The sequence below is a fragment of the Amblyomma maculatum genome, chromosome 7 (genome assembly GCF_055883805.1).
Source record: "Amblyomma maculatum isolate TAMU_Amacu chromosome 7, ASM5588380v1, whole genome shotgun sequence".
Lineage (NCBI taxonomy): Eukaryota > Metazoa > Arthropoda > Arachnida > Ixodida > Ixodidae > Amblyomma > Amblyomma maculatum.
The window spans coordinates 53,195,357-53,212,390 of NC_139350.1; the positions used below are offsets into that span (position 1 = coordinate 53,195,357).

Here is a 17,034-nt window from a genome sequence, read left to right on the forward strand (position 1 = left end):
CGAATGTTGGAATAAAGGCTCCTTGCCGGAAACGTGGAAGCACGCCAAGGTGACTTTTATTCCGAAACCAGGGAAAAAACTTTCAATAGAAAACCTGAGACCGATATCTCTCACCTCGTGCCTAGGTAAATTATTCGAGCACGTAGCCTTGGCAAGGCTTCAGTCGTACATGGACGAGTGGGATCTGTACTCTCATACTAAGTTGAGATTCAGACCCCTTTTATCCACACAGGACACAATGCTAAGGATTAAGCACGAAATTTTGGCACCTGAGATGAATGACAGGTTAAGAGCCATATTAGCTCTTGACCTTACAAAAGCCTTCGATAATGTGAACCACAAAGCTATCATGGGTGCCCTATCCGAGCTGCAGGTGGGCGCCAGGATGTATAATTATATCAAGGCCTTCTTAACAGGTAGGACAGCAGAAATTCAATTATGATCTATACATTCCAACAAATTCCAACTAGGGGACAGGGGCACGCCGCAAGGCTCAGTACTGTCCCCATTTCTCTTTAATATCACTTTAATAAATTTGGCACGCAAATTGGAACAAATCCCAGATCTAGAACACTTTCTATGCCGACGATATTACTCTATGGACAACGAAGGGTCACGCCGGCACAATTGAGGACACGCCGCAGCAAGCAGCAGATGCGGTAGTGGAGGAGACGGAGAAAATTGGCTTGGAATGCTCATCTCAAAAATCGGAACTTTTAGTCATTAAACCAAAAAGATATACAAGAAACATTAACACAAACACCTGGACACATTGCGACAAAATGCAAGCTGAAATGCTCTGGTGAGAGCCGGCGCCAGCGCTTTTACCGGCGCACGGCCGCCTCGATCGGCGCGCGCCCGCCGCGCGCGCTGATCGAGACTGTGCTCACAGGCGCCGCTCGAGGTGTCCCCGCCGGTGTCGACGGGGGGAGGCGGTACGCGGCGGCGCGCGGTGGCGCTGCGCGCGTCTCCACGGTAGGTGCCTCGAAGCGCGCGCGCTCCACGGTCGGTCGGCGTCGCAGTAGACGCGCCGACAAATTGAAATATTACCGCGACATTTGCGTCAGTTTTGCTGAAATGGCTAAGCGGACCTTGAATTGAACTTTACATCTGCGCTGTGCACACGTTCAAACAACGTTAATCAATGAGCTTGGCTCGTTGGGACGTTCAGGTAGTGTATGTCACTCGTGTCTGCATTGTTTCGCAGGAAAGAAGTTATAATGCACTGCATATTCGGGGGGTTATACAGCTCTTTCCATTAATGCTTAACGTCAATAGTAATAGCATGGGATTCATGTCAGGGATAAACGAGGAATGAAGGAGTGTCGGCCGCAACAACTGTTTATATTCACAAACACCAAAGCTGCAACAAAGGGACATATGGAGATGACAGGTAGAATGAATGCATGTAATTCTGACAAAGTAAAAAGGAAGATGCATGATTTACAATTCGCGTTTTTCGCAGAACAGGAGGCGCACCACAAGGTTTTCAAACAGCATTAACAGCTACGGCATACTTATTTATGAAACATATTGTAACATATTGTTGAATTGCTGTCACCGCTGAACGAGGGCACCGAGAGAGCTGAATCAGGAACGCGGGCAACAGTAACGGGCGGGCACTTCAACGTCCTCTACTTCGTCCCATTTCGCTCCTTCTTCTTCTAGCTCTAATGCACGTGTCAATATGACCAAATTTGTCACCGCTGCATATATTTATATTCACGCATTTTGCTGCTTATTTCCTTCACTTGCTCCAGCACTTCACAGCAGCGTTAGCAATGGCTTAGTTTCAGGTGTTTCGCCCGTTCTCGTTTTTCTGCCTTTTTTTAATTAACCCCTTTCACATACAAGTGCAGTCTGGTGACTAAATAAAACCTTGTTACTTCTTCAGATGGGCCTTCTGCGTGAACGGGGCAACCAACTTCTTATGCAGTCTATTTCTAACCACTTCCAAAATATCAAGAATACTTTCAGAATCTGTTCGTTTGGGGCCGATTCTATACTCTTCTGTTGTTACGGGTATATCGGGCAGACTTATTTGTTTTCTTGGGCCCATGAGTTACAACACCAGTGGGTTTCCTCTTTCTTTGTTGTCTTTCTTTCGGTATCTTTTTTGAAAGATAGGCCGGCAGATTCGGCAATAGCGTCGGTGCGGCATCGGCGGATAATGCTGGCTTCCCACGAGGGAGGCGGACTTCTTCACTCAGACCCGTAGAACGAAACGAGGTTCGAAATGAAGCTCACAAACAGCACAGCTACACAGCTCTTATCCAGCCGCTTGTCTGAGTGACGGAGGTTGATCTCCCACTGCTTTCTTAGAGCGTCATAGAAAACTCTGGGAGTGTTTAAAGAGACGGTATGTGTTTTTTTTTTTAACTGCTCTTTCACATGGAGTTAATAGGATATTGAAAAACATCGCTACAAGCGTCCTCTACATGCCACAGGAGAATTTGCCTAGCAGTGTCTTTAGAACAGCCGGTTTGCCTTCTTTAGACAATCTTTTTAAACAAATTGTAGAACTAAAATATTTTTGGAGCAGTGCATACAGGCACATAAACACGAAACTTGTACTGTTGAGACATATTCCTCGCTATCTTAAACCGAGAGTCCGCATTCATTATGGTAAAGCAACAAGACGCTATTATATGTTCCAGCCATCTTCAACGAACTACCAGACGACGTATTTTCTTTGACCACCCGCAAAACATTGAGAGTTGCTGTTCAAGCGTTAGAGAACATATAATATATGTACTGATGTTAGCAGTGCATTTTTGATAGTGTGTTGTGCCAAATGTTTCTTCTTTTTTTTTTTTGCCTCTGATGATTGCAGCGGCTGCCGATTGTCGCCGCACAAGCCCGCTTGTGGCTTCGGCGCTTCCGTATGTGTATGTTGTTCTAACTATACTAAATAAATATTGTTATTATTATTATTAGCAGTCTGTCCCAGTGAATTAACCGGTTAGTACAGGCCACATGTCCGCTTACCCCCTCATGTGCGAAAGAAAAGCACAAAGAGTTCTGATCTCCAGGCAGAACATGCATACGGCTGACGCACGTGGTGTAGTCAACACTCACTTTCGGCGGGAGCTTAAACAAGAGCCTGAACTGGCCTTTACTGAACAAACTCTTGAATTGACCTCCGATAAGCGCTAAAAAAAACATGCGCACAGCAGAGCAATAACGAACCCACAAATGCGCACAACACAGTGACAAATTGAACCGGCTGACAGCGACGGGCGGAGCAAAATCCTACCGTGAAGTCTACCGTTACGCCGCCTGGTGCCGGCGCCGCGAAGCAGACGCCTGTCGACGTACGTGGGGCCTCCGCTCCCCGTAGAGCCGCCGCGGAGTGAGCACACTACCCAATATTCTAGTTCACTGTATCGAGACGGCCGTGACCGGCGTCTGCTCCGGAGAGCGCGCGTGGAGGACGGTAGAGCTACGGTCGAAATGAGAGAGGAGGAGCGGCGCCGCCGGAGGAGGAGGGAGGAGATGGCGCTACCTTTAGTTTATTGTAGGGTGCCTCGATGTAGCGCGCCTTACATCGAGGGAAAAAAACATGTAGAGAAACCAGCCGTCTGGATGCGGCCGCTGCCGCCCGCGAAATACGCGCCTGGAGGCGTCATGGTCTGGTACTTGAGATATCACCAACGCATTGCGGACGAAGCTTGTCATGGTGCGGGCGTAGCGCTGACGGTATGGGCAAATCAGCCCTCCCTCTCGACTATAAGCTTTGGCTCCCAGAGGGTGAAATAAAAAGAAAAGCAGTGCATGCACAGATATCGCACCACTGCATACGATAACGCAGCGCCAGACGAGTAGTTCACGAGCGGCAGCAGGCGCCTTCAGACGGCTTGATTCGCCCGGCGACGTCACGACTGCGTCACTCGTGGGCGCGTACAATTCCGCGCATCGTCTGCTAGGTTTCGTTTTCGTGCGTCGAAAGTGGCCAGAATTGCCAGTGCTGCAGTCCTTAAGAAATGCACGTTTCTTGTCGTTTAAAATACCATTTGGCATTCTCACACCGGTAGCTCACTGTTGCAATTTGAAAGTAGCTTCTAGCTTGTATAAAGAAAAAGTTAATTAGTCAATCTTAGTTAATTATTAAGCTAATTAGTACGCTTTAGTACTCCTGATTTTTCTCTACTCTTAATACAGCAGCTAAAAGAAGAATCGACAATAAAACTTAATTTTCCTATTTTTAAAAAATAGGTAAAATCTTAGATGAAACACCCTGTATAATGATTGCACGTGTATTGATAGTAAGCACAACTGCAGAGAGCGAGAATCCTATCAGAGCAGCTTGGCCTTTTTCCTTGCTACTCTGACTTTTTCTGCAAGCTCCACGCCGCTCTAAATCTTCTTCTGAGTTCTTTTCGATGTTTTCTTTTAACTGCGCTATTTCTTCTCTCTTTTTCTTTTTTGCTGCCGAAGCTCACAGAAGTGCTTTTCTTAGCAGTCATGTCTTTAGTTGTTGAAGTCGTTTTCTTTTTTCTGACCCTCTTGCTTGCCGAATATTTCTGCGTAGCCTTAAACAATCAGAATAAACTTGTCGCGAATTGTTATCACAGAGCAGTTTTTATGACGCATTCGCTCTTCGCATAAGCTCCGAACTGCGGCCCCCACATACAATTTCATTTCACTGGCCTGCTTAAGATCTTCTACCTATCCAACCCTTTGCACATTATATAAGAACTTCTTGTGCACTTTACCGGTGTACGCTTTCATTGCACATGACAACCGCTCGTCGATCACAAAAGTCTTTTCAACTAGCAAGTTTCCTCGAACTAGACGACGAGTGTAAAACAGCCCGCATCTTTCACCTGTCTCCTCATCGCGAAAGTACTGAAATTTCCATTGAGTTGTTGCCAAAGTTACAGACTCCAGGAAATCGAGATTAAAGTCCGAGTGCGTTTGTTCAGTGCTGCTGTCGTGCCGCTCTGATGCGGAGTCTTGTAGGTTCGCTTCCGACACCACCGTCGAAGCACATGTGGAAGCGCAATCCTTTGGTGACTTTCTTTTCGGTCTAGATTGCTTCGGTTTTGAAATGTGTGCTGGTAATGAAAGAAAAACCCTTGGTAGAGCCCCTGGTGCCAACATCCATTTCCCTCTATCCAAAATTACTTCCTTACCTTAAATTATATGCCGATAGGTTTTTAGGATGTCTTCCTCTTCGAAGTGCATGCAGATCACAAACCTTGCATTTCGAAGTCAGTTTTTGATCTTTTCTGTGAAGGGCTTGCTCCCATCTTTTAAATTCGATAAAGTCTTTGACGGCCTTTCGTGTCTTCATTTCGATACCCACTTTTGCACCCTGGGGCAAAGCAGGTCGGCATGGAAAGTACCGATGTCGCAAAATAAAATTAAAAAGAAAGAATTAAGCCAAAAGCAGTCGACGCGCAGTGACTGGCGCGGGCACGTGTTTACGAAGACCGCTGCAGCCGCCGACGCTGGCAGCCGCGGGGCAGAGTGGCGGCGAGAGAGCAAGAATAGTTATAATTTTACTACAGCCATATGTAAGTGCAACGGCAACACGTCAATGGGTTATGTGTTACCTTGAGGCGCGGAGCCTTATGCAACCAAACCTCCCCCCATCTGACAGCGCCATGGCAATACTAACAGCTACATGTGTGCCGGCCGCTCCATGCTTCCGCGCCGTGTGTAGCAGACGACGCGCCCAGCAAGGAGCAAGAGTGGACTGCAGCGCAGCTAGTTCTCGCGACCGCCACCTCTCCGGGCGGAGCTCTAATTCTACCAATGCGGATCTGTGAAACTGAGTTTGTTCTTGTAACGTTTATGTAGTTCACTGCGTTGTCTCCCTTTAAACAATTTCTCTCGCTATCTTGAATCCGATCCTGCTTTCTTTGATTCTTTTTCGCTAGCCAGCTTATATGGTTCCCGAATTTCCTTGCTCCGCCTCTAGAGGCATCGTGTATGTCAGCATCCAGCGATCGGTGGACTGCTTTATTTTACTTTGGACGAGGGCCTGTACCTCAAGTTTCTTTTGTCGATATAATTCCCATTTTTGGTCGATTTCCCCCTCAGATACATGTGCTTTCTTTGCCACTCGGTGTTCCCTTGAAGCATCCCGTCGTTGTTCGATGGCTTCCCTGATTTCCTTATTCCATCAGCTCCGTGGCTTCCTCTTTCCATTCCAGCGGTTTGCTACTTTAACATCCTTAATTTTTCTCCTTATGAGTAGTTCTACCTGTTCATAATCCCAGTCTTCCATGGGGATTTTCTCTATTGCTTCCTCTATGTCTGCAGCTATCTGCGTTATTTGATCGTCGTTTAATTTTGCGTTTACTTTTTGTCTAAGCTCCAATTATTTTTTCATCAAGGGCCCCATCTGCAGACTAATAAGTTTATGATCACTTCCCAGACTACACTCCCCTTCTTCGTCTATTTCCATTTTTGTGACCTTGCATGGACCTTGCTATAAATTCCCCTCGGCCAAACGACCGCCACGCCGCCGCCGGTCGAAACCGGCACTACAGTACCTCCAGGCTCGGGGCTCATCAATCCATGAGAAGTTAACCACGCCACGCAGCCGCCAACATGGCGCCGTCTGCAGCGCGTGTTGATGAGCTAGTGCAACATATTTCTTTACACACGCGAAAACCTTTTCTCTTAGACGGCTGCGTTAGCCCGTTTTTGACTCTGTACACAGCGTGGCTTTACCTCTGGACGTGTGTGTATGGTGTGTCTGAGTACTACGAGGCCGGACTAATCGCGCTTGCCTGCATAGCCGTCGTGCACATACTGACGTGCTTGTTCTGCCACTGGTCGGTGCATGTTCGGTGCTTCCTTTCTTGCAGCAAGGTAGGTCCGTACCGAATTATGCGAATTCGAGGGTTTTATTTTGCTTTGCCAGCAAGGAGAACGCAGTTTTCCGGCTAGCACATGTGACGCGTTATCATGGTAACCAGGAGAGCTAAATAAAGCGGGCCGCATTGACCGGCCCGTTTTACGCCGCTCATTGAACGATTGCAGTTTCTCCCTGAAACTCTCCCCTTAGATTTTTATCGTTTCAGCAGATCTGTTTTACGTGCGCTTTTTACATTCATGTTTGCTTAGTGTGTGCCGTCTGTCCTTTTGTGCCCAGCCTTGGAAGTTTTCGTGCGTTACGATGCGTATGCTCTGATGATGTGGGCTGATGTAATGTGGCGTAGGCTAGCAGGTTGTGTGCTTTGATCGTGTGGAAGGATATGAGGTGGTGCAGACTAGCAGCTGTGCGTTTAGCTGTAGCTAGGTCTGAACATGCTTTTGAAAGCCGGTCGGAGTCGTAGCCGTGGGCCCATGGTCACTGTTTCAGGTCGCAGCTGCCCGAATAGCCGGTTGATCCTGTTTGAATGAAATATTCAGGTTTGGTACTTATGAAGGCTGTGTTAGATCTTCGCACACCTTTCGAGAGCTGCGGTGCCGTGGGTTTTGACCTCAACCTATGGCCACCGTTTCAGGTCACAGCTGCCCGAATACCCAGTGAATCGCGATCCGCCGACGTTATAAGAAGGCGCCAGAATTGGTAACTACGGGCAATGTACCGCGCTAGTGCGGTCACCATTAACAGAGGAAAAAATCCTCGCTATTCGCTGTGGGAGCCGTCCAAGAACCACTTTGAAGAAAGAAAACGTCAGTATGATTGATCAGAGCGCTTTGAACTCTACCCGCAATTCTAAGCAAGTAACGTTATTTGACTGCTGCGAACAGCAGAACAAGATACGGACGGATCCGTATCTCGAAACTGGCACGGCTGTTCTCGCACTTGGTACCGCTGTCAGATTCAAGCAAATGCCTAACGACTTGGTTTGACGGTCGTGTTGCAAGCGGGTAGTCTGTGAAAGAACACCGCATAGTCGCTTTCGGAAGCAGTCTCTAGCCGGCAAAAGTCCCCGCAGGGAACTTCCTGTTGGCGGCGTGGCCGTGTGTTTCCGTGGTTTCTATGCCACGCTAGTTGTGCCGGGCGGAGCAGCAGGGAACGCCGTCAGCTCCCTAGGTGACCCATTTCTAGGTGCCGATGAGGTGCTTGGCCATGTGTAAATTCTGGCGGCAGCATCCATAAGGCATTCTGCTGCCATTTATTTTCCTTGATTAAGAGATGTTTCCGCAGCTTGTCCCGCATGTTTATGGGGTTGCTTTTTCTGATAAGTGTCCTCCGCATTCTCGTGCCTTGCGCTAACGGTCACTAAAAGGGGACGCGTGGCTGAAATGTCAGGTTTGGCGTGCATGAGAGCTACATTTGTGTCTACGAAGTTTGTTTCCGCTCGGCTTTTATGAAAATTTGAAGGAAAAGGGGAAAAGAAAGAACCCATTTATAACATAACGAAATTATTGTGCATTTTCCCATTTCTATCCAGCCGGATAGAAAGGTTTCTGGGATTAACCTTGCAAAATAATTTGCAGATTTATGGTTATTACACACATTTGCCCTGCTGGTAGGACTAATTTTTGTGTTTGTCAAGTGTATTAACCCCACAAACCAAACCAAGCAAATGGGAGCAGAAAATGAACAGGGGTCTCGATGGTAGCCCACTGTCCGCCAGCGAACATTTCTTCCAAGAGGACTTGTCTTTGACTGTCCAGAATTATTCCGTGCCCTCTATCAACCATGGACTTCCTTGTAATGCTAGTTTTTACAAATGGGTAGTTTAGCTTGTTATTCTGAACTAAGAACAAGGAATCATAAAGTGAAGAGACAGCAGATCCATTTTGAAGAAGTGATTGTGTTAAAAATGCTACAGAATTTGCTTTACAACTGATATCTCGTTCAGTATTGTCTTCTAAAACTAGAAAACTTTATCTGGGCTAAATTTGCCTTTGTACCCAGCCTCTCACTACCGGGCGCCTTATTTTTTTATGGATGTGTTATAATTAGGGTTGGGATTTTTGGTTTGTCTGACATACCGAAAAAGGTCAGTATGTCAAGGACATGAAAAGGTAAAAAGTCATGAAAACAAATATTGTGGATGGTGGAAAGTGTCGACAAGTTGGATCAGAAACTTGCAAACTACCCTGTCCCTAGAAAACGACATTAAATATATTACAAAAATTTTCTTCATTCGCTTGATGAAGCTACTTTTAACTCCTTTGTCTTGTATTAAAAAAGCAGAGGGAAGATGAGTGACTGACTACCACCTTAGCTGCATTGAAGCAATTCTCAATAAGTACTTTTATGAATCAATTCTGTGCAAAAATTGAATCGTAGCTGGTCTTCTGATGTTTGATTGGATACACCTCAAGAAGTGGCACGTTTTGCCTCAAATACCTTCAAGTCAGAACAAAGCAGTGCCAACCAGAAAGGGCTTTATTTGTTGCTGGATGCAAGAAGACCACGTTGAGATGATGATGAAAGAAACGTGATTTCATGCAGGTACTACAACAAGCTTCTCTGCATTATACCTTGCTTCACAATCTGCGCAATGTGAAAAAGCTAAAAAATGCTGGCTGTGCTTCTTTATGATTTTTACTGTTTACTACCAGCAGTTTTCTGATTTTTATCACATGAACAACAATAAACTTGATTATGTCAGTTTTACTGAGTGCCTGGTTCAGTTATTTTCTCTTCAACATTGCATGTTTGCTTTCATTGCAATAATGTTAGAAATAAACAGTAAAACAGTATTTTGGGATCAAATTTCTCAGTATAGCAAAATGGTGAAGGGGTTAAGGTAGTGAAGTTTTGCATTTTAGCTCATTACTCGGCTACTTTACCTGTCGGCCCCTTTGGCAGAACTGTGAATCTTTTTCACTAAACAAGAAAGTCGAGAACAGTTATTGTGACAAGAAGCATGCCAGACCCTTTGTGCTACCACTAACCTGTGTGAAAACTTATGTGGGGCAGACTGGACACTTCGGAACAATCGTGCATGGGAACATGGCCGCTCGTTCATAAAAGAGGGCTCTGATTTGCCTAAGCATTGCCAGACCTGCACGTGTTGGTCACAGCTGGATTAGACTGGGATTCTGGCAAGAGCTGCAATACCGCATCATCACATAGCATGCAAGGCTTATAAAAAAAGAGGGCGTGACTGTATCAGCAACTTTTCAGCTGTGCTATACCGAGAGAATGTGGCAGTGTTTCTGGATAAGGTGCTGTAAGAATCTGGCTTCTTGTCTGCAGAATGTTGCATGTTTTTGGCTGCACGTGGTTGATGCATATTTTTTTCTTCTAAGCTATGTCTGCCAATTTTCCAGTAAAATTAGTGGTCACTTTGTGCTCCTCCAGTACCCTGTCTTTTGTGCGTGTTATTTCGTGCGACATTACCATCTCTGAACCACTCTGCTGCACATGATGGCTTCATGCAGCCTGACTGGACAGCATGTAGACGTGTGAAATGAGCAGCACTTTCCTTTCTCATATCTTAACAACTTGTGACACCACTTCCTGTTTTGACTCTCGAAATAGTGTTGCATATGAAAACGAGAAGCCGACCATGGCAGGTAAAGAATTCTCTTGACCAGGTGCAGTGCTCAACTCTCAAAAGGTGTCGCGATAGTCGTTTTTTGTAGTTGCATAATTTCCCGGCTTATTAAAACCTTAAGCTTTGCAAAAAAAAATCTTTAGGCTGCTCTTTTTCATGAAGCTCTAATTTCCTAATGTAGCTTGAACTTAATATTTTTTTTAACCTTCCTTTTTTTTTTTTTTTCTTGAAAAGTTTGAAGATTGTTCTTCCTTCAGATGCTTGAGGAACGAAAATTAAAGCAAGGGCTAAAGGCATAGCTTGACAGTGGCTTTTGTTTCGCCCAGCGCTGACAGCAGCCAGAGTGCAAATACGTAGAAGTTACAGTAACGATGTGTACACATAATGAAAAGGCATTTGTATGTGCATCTTACTGTAGGGTTACATAACATGAGAACACCTAGTTGTAATAACAAATGCTGTACACACTCAAAATGTGTACTGAAATCAATGGTTTCCTCAATTGTTCAGCAAAAGGGGGATTTGGTAATTTGCATTTTACATGCCGCAGTTAGTGTTAATTCAGTGTTGATGTGGTCATTCTGTTTCATTAGATTGGAGAGTCTTCACAGTTCTTTTTTTGCCCTGCGACTTTCCTGCTTTCTGTCCCAGGAGCCGAACCCAGCGAAGGCAACACTTGCAAAAGTTGTGCCCACATCCAACAATGGCTCAGCCGAGCTTGTCCGCATTCACATGGACAGGGTATGAGTGAAGTACTTTTTTCTTTCTTACTTGTGCGGGAAGCATCTGTGGCGTTAATTTGACACAGCAGCTCATGCTCAATGTATGGCATAAGTGATTTGTACACTTAATATTTTGGCCATGCTTTCAGCCTGGAGTCTAAAGTTTTATATTGGCTTCACACTCTCATTGGAATGCTTAATGTCTTGCATTTGGTAATTTAGTTTTCCTCTCCGAGTAGTCATGTTGTCATCTCTCAATGTGTTGTTGATAATATTTAAAAATCAAGTTTCACCTGATTGTAAATGGTTACAAATAGTGCTTGCATAACATACCACATCATTCATATAAAGGCAGATGATGCAGCAATTTATGGTTACCAAGTTGAAAAACTAGCCATTAGGGGACATGTTTGTACACCATTTGCCGAGTGTCAGAAGTATGAGTGCCACTAAAAAAAATGTGTTCTGGAAATTTCGCTTTTCATTGAAAATTGCGAATAAATCATTTGCACTTGAGAGCAGGTTGTTTATTCAGACTTATGTGCTTTTCTATGTATTGAATGAAAGAGTGCACACTTTTGACAAATATTTTGCTTGAAAGATAGTTCACTGCATTAGAGCAAAGGGCATTTAGGTTTGGAATTGCGTGAATGGCATTAAAACTTAAAGCATCACGCATTACAAGACATTGAGGAAACTAGAGCTCATATTTGTCTGTGCCGTGTTTTGCATAGATTGCCTGTTCACACTTGTGGGCATAAATAGGCAAGCTGCAATGCCCAAGCAGTGCTGACATTGTTCCGCTAGGAGCCTAAAAGCTGCAAAATTAGGTCGCTACAAAGGTGAGACTGCATTCTGAACATATAGAGGTACATGCCTGGATGGTAACATGCCAAGCAGAGCATTTCTTGACATATCCTAGTTAGTTTATACTCATGTCACTGATGGCTCGAAAAAATGAGGACGCTCATGAGGCAGGTAGTCGAGAAAAGCAGTGTGGATGCATCAAAACCTGCTTGCTCCTTCTGTGAAGCTGTGTGTTACGGTACTGTGATTGACATGGTACACAAAATTTGTCCCATTTGGCCTTTTTTTATTGTGTTTGTACTGCTTTAAGCTTGCAAGAGAGAGAGAGACTAAAAAAGGAAAGGAAGTGGCAAAAGAGACACTCTCATGACACCACCTAATGAGCTGATAAAAAGGCCATTCACGCAACATATGTGCGAATGCTGTAAGAGTTCCATCGTTCATTTCTAAAGTCTCTGTTCTTTCTCACATTAGTGGTAGCTGGATGGGTCGTCGTTATGTTAGTTGGGCTGCTATGCACAGGGATGTGGCTTTAAATTCTGGCTGCAAATGGGAGGATGGATGCTGTGTGATGTTTGTACAGGTTAAAGAACCCTAGGCGCTCAGAATTAAAGGTGCAGGGTGTTTTCTTTAAACATCCCAGTAAATAAATGTCCATAAATAATTTTCAAGAAAAATTTTTTTTCTTGAGTTGTTTTAGTTTGAACCGTTGAACAGTTGAAAACAGATGATCTGAGACAGCATTGCAAAAAAAGAACTTATTTGCTATTTCAATTCTTTGCAGCACTTTTTTTTTTCTTTTATAGCAGCTGTAATGGATAAGAACAAATAGCTAATATATTACTATTTTTTATGCTTCACATGACAGCAACATTGTCTTGACAGGTGTGTGACATTGTAACTGCCACTTACTTGGTTGCTAAAAGCATAACCAGTGTAAAATGTGAGAAAAAATTGAATCATAAATTATAGCAGGAACCCGGCAAATTCAATGTGACAATGCTTTCTCATGTCTTCTGCATCATTCGTATGGAAATTGAAGGTGCTGCAGAAATTGTGTGTGTCTAACTATGAGTGGGAACCCTGCACTTGAACCTCCCTTCCCCTTTTCTTTCCTTCTCTGCTTCCTTTATATCTCTCATGTCATGGCACATTTGAGGTGGTATTGAGACAGTTCCTAGTCCTCTGCTTTCCTTACAAGCAACTCTTTCACTCACAGTTTAGAACACTTCCACTGGAACTGGCTCATGCCTGCAGTGAAAACAATCACTGTTGCTTGTACTACTCACTCATTTTTCATCTTGCGTAATGTTTTGTATGTTAGTCATTAATATTTATTTGAGAATGGACTGCTGTTATTTCTGGTTTCTCAGGTATTTCGTCACTTCTTGCTGGAGCATCTAAAAATTAATTTCAAGGCTTTTAATTGTGCTAGAGGCCATTGCACTTGACTGAGGCAAAAGTGAGCTGAGTATGGTGAGGTGTAATTTTGATCCCTGTATGGTTTTTCTCATTGGTAGTTGAATTATGTGCACTCACAGTATAACTTGCTTGGCCGGATACATCTGAGATATATCTGCTGAGATATATATACCATTTCAGCAGAAAAGAATGCAGCAAAAATAAAATTGCATCAAGCTCTATCAAGAGTTTTAATCTGGCTGCAGCTTGTAGTTCAGATAATGCATTCATTTTCCCTTCAGAGAGTCATTAAGGGTAAGACAGTGGCAGGACTCTCATTCCGGTGTGCTCCTAATTCTTCTAGGGCAGAAATCTTGCATGGGTATCGTATACTGCTGTTTTGGCATTTACTGCTGTCTTGCATTGCAAATTGTGTGGGAAAATCTGTTCTTTGCATTAAAAATGGCAATCTTTATCTCTGTATTGTACACTTCGGTGAATTTAGGTTTGTTTATCAGCAATAAGACTGGCTTAGAGAAATACATGGAACTTTTTGGCACCTTGTAAGTTTGGTCCGCTAGAGAGAGAGCAGTGCGTTACTTACTGTTAAAGGGGAACTCCAGTTATTTTGTGGACCTCCCCATTCATAGCCATTTTTAAAATAGTAAAAAAAAAAAAAAGTGAACGATAGCATAACAGTAACTACACAATGCACAAACTGCAAGCCAAAGACTACGGCCAAACCTATAAAACCTGTTTGCTGCTGGGTGCTGGGCTGCCTTTCTGCCATTCGTCAGCTCCTTGGCAGGCCGTGCCAAGCGTGGCGTGCATGGGAATGATTGGTTGTAAAATTGCCTGTTTGACTGCATGAACTGACGGATGTGAAGGCTGTGCTTAAAATTATTTTGCAGAAAACCAAGTGGTTCTCATTTGTGCCATATGGCACAACCAGGCATAACTTAAGGAAGATCATAACATACCATTTTTTTTTTTTTGTCATCTGTGAACATAAAAAAAATCCCCAAGTTTGCCCTTTAAAGGTGGGGCAGTAGGAGCCTTAGTCTGTGACACCAGTGGCTGTGGCCACGGTGTCCGTGCAGTGTACCAGCTGTTGCTGGTGGCACTTGCACGTAGTGAAGAATTGGCTTAAGTGAAAGAAGACTGTGTGCAGCTGTGTGATAGGCTAGCTCAGGTATACATATCTATTTGGCAAAGTTTTGTCAGTTTTCAGAGAGGTCTTCTGTCAAAGAATTGCTTGCTGCACAGACATGCGATTCTCTGCTTTTGTGCTTCTGGCTGATAGGCTTCGAGTACATCTGTGCGTAAACACGTGGGAGCATGCAAAAACATTTTTTTTTTTGTGTCGTGGACATTTGGCTGCTTGCCCAAATACTTTCACCTTGACCTTGTTCTGTTTAGTGGCTTGCTACAGCTTGCTGGGTGACATACTGTTGTTTTGTGCACAGGCAGAAGAATTAAAATTTTTTTTTTAAACATACCTCTGTTTTGCTGCTGCTAAGTGACTGCCACTTGGCACAATATTCGCAGGTGGAAGGGACAGTGTGGTTCCTGTTCCAGAAGACCAAGTATGTGTACGACTCTGATCGCAAGACCTTCCGTGGCATCGAGTTCCCCACGGGGCTGCCCATGCGCCTTTACCAGGAGTGCAAAGGATATGCAGATGACGCCGAGTTGGCAGCAGCCGAACGCCAATACGGCAAGAATGAGTGCGCTTTTCATTTCTGTTGGTCACTGTTTTTTTGCACGGGCCCCTTATTTGCCATTCTGAGTTGCTTCCGATTTGGAAAATGTTGGTTGCCAAGTTTTTTTTTTTTTCCTAAAGCAGATGACTGCAGCAGAGACAGTTTATGCATTAACATATGCATAATGTTCATGGTAGTATGAATGAAGTGCAGTGATGTGAATTTGTGGCCTCTCATATGTCCTGTGCTCTGCGGACGCATATGCCTTGGAGGTCCTCAAAATTGACTAGTAATGGCACTCCCGTCTCCTTCATTGGGTCCAACCCCGTAAATGACAAAGCATATGTAGGGCACACGGTCCTTCACTGAAGGGTGGACAGCATGCTCATGCTTGGATTATTGCCTGTTTCTTTTCGGCTAGCCCTTGTGATTGCAGATAAATCTTGCATCATCTGATATGCTCATCACAATGTTACGTTTCTAAAATGAGTATGGGCATCAGATTTTGAAGCTCAGGAAGTAATGAGATTGTTTTATGATTATGCAATGATGCCTTCCGCAATGTATTGCATTGCCGAGAAGACATTTGTTTTTAAGATTTAAATACAGACCAAGCAGAGACGCGGATATGCAGAATCCACCAGTAGCAAAATCTTAACATTTATTGAGATAAATGAAGTAGCCTCAAATGGGTAACCATGACTCAGAGGGGTGACTACACCAACTGGTAGCCGCAATTCGTGCGCCCCTGTTAAGTTTGCATGGCATCACTGTATGCTGCCATTTGTGTTTGTACACTTTGTGTGTGCATGTCATGGGGCAGAATAAAATTACCATAATTGTTTTAACTTCACTACATTCTGCGACAGGTGTAGCTGGGAAAGAAAACAAGAACCCCAAGTGTGACTGAATTTTGCATTTATGTAGTCATACGTCGTTCAGGGGTGTTTTTTTTATTTGCATCTGTTCACCTTGGACATTTATGTTCAAGCTCATGATTCCAGATTGAAATTGAAACTAATCGAAATAAATGCCCCAATAATTGATTTGTTTCATTGCATTCATGCTTTGGCAGGTTGCATTTTTTCTACCTCTGTTTTAATCCTAGCCTCATTTCTGCTTTGCTTTGGATGCCTCAGATCACCTATTTGCTATTGTATGGCGCTGCTTCCATTGAGCATTGGTTTATGTCATTGCACTTGCTGCTGGAGCGTCTGCTGAACGCTCCAGCAACATTGTACCTGTTCCTGCAGCATTGTACCATTTATGGGGCTCTTTGTCCCTCTCACTGTGCATGTGGAAGCAGGCATGGAGGCTGCTGAATGGGAGATTGTGAGAAAGGGTTGGAGGAGAGGTCCTTTGTTTACTGAAACTGGTTGATCTGGCTGGCATAGAAATGAAGGAGGCATTGCTTCTACATAGGATTGCTAGTTATCAGTGCAAGGAAAGAGTAAAAAGCACAAAATTTATGGGCTTGCATTAATTTTTTAAATTCCTTTGCACGGTAGAACGAGAGGAGGAGTGTGCATTTCACTCGGTGCACTAGCTCAATGCCTGCTGGCTTCGTGCCACGCTTCTGTGAATCTGTTCAGGAGCTGCCGACAGCAAATGTGCACATAGGCTTGAACATTATGCTAGTAGTTGCCTATTAAACGAAATCAGAATGCATATTTGAGCCTGCTGAAGCTAAACTTGGGCTTGAAGGCAGAGGCCAAAATATGATGTGGTCATGTGGCATAACTCGCAATGTTGGAGCTCGTTAGCGTGAAGCAAGCATGTATGCTGCTCTTTTCAGCTGTGCGCAGCAGGCTCAGTGTTCAGCTGAAGCATCGAAATGAAAGGTGTCATTAACTCGTGGCCACATCTCTATATGCCAGCATCTTATGTGTGATGTGAACTGTGGCTGCTCTTAAGAAAGGCTGAGGCCTTGAACTCTATCATGATGTCGTCCTGGTGCACGGGCCTGGGAGTCGAAAG

The 17,034-nt window shown here is 44.3% G+C and overlaps 1 protein-coding gene across 2 annotated transcripts in view; it reads left to right on the forward strand.

Annotated features, from left to right (window-relative positions):
* The first annotated feature begins 6,537 nt into the window (after nucleotides 1-6,537).
* Nucleotides 6,538-17,034, forward strand: part of LOC146183215 (endoplasmic reticulum transmembrane helix translocase) — a 196,061-nt gene continuing 185,564 nt past the window's right edge. For both annotated transcript variants that reach the window (XM_084609087.1, XM_084609088.1), the window contains exons 1-3: nucleotides 6,538-6,825; nucleotides 11,076-11,165; nucleotides 14,903-15,081. In XM_084609087.1, the coding sequence (XP_084465213.1) occupies nucleotides 6,562-6,825; nucleotides 11,076-11,165; nucleotides 14,903-15,081 (533 nt within the window). In that variant the 5' untranslated portion in view covers nucleotides 6,538-6,561. The remainder of the gene's footprint in view (nucleotides 6,826-11,075; nucleotides 11,166-14,902; nucleotides 15,082-17,034) is intronic.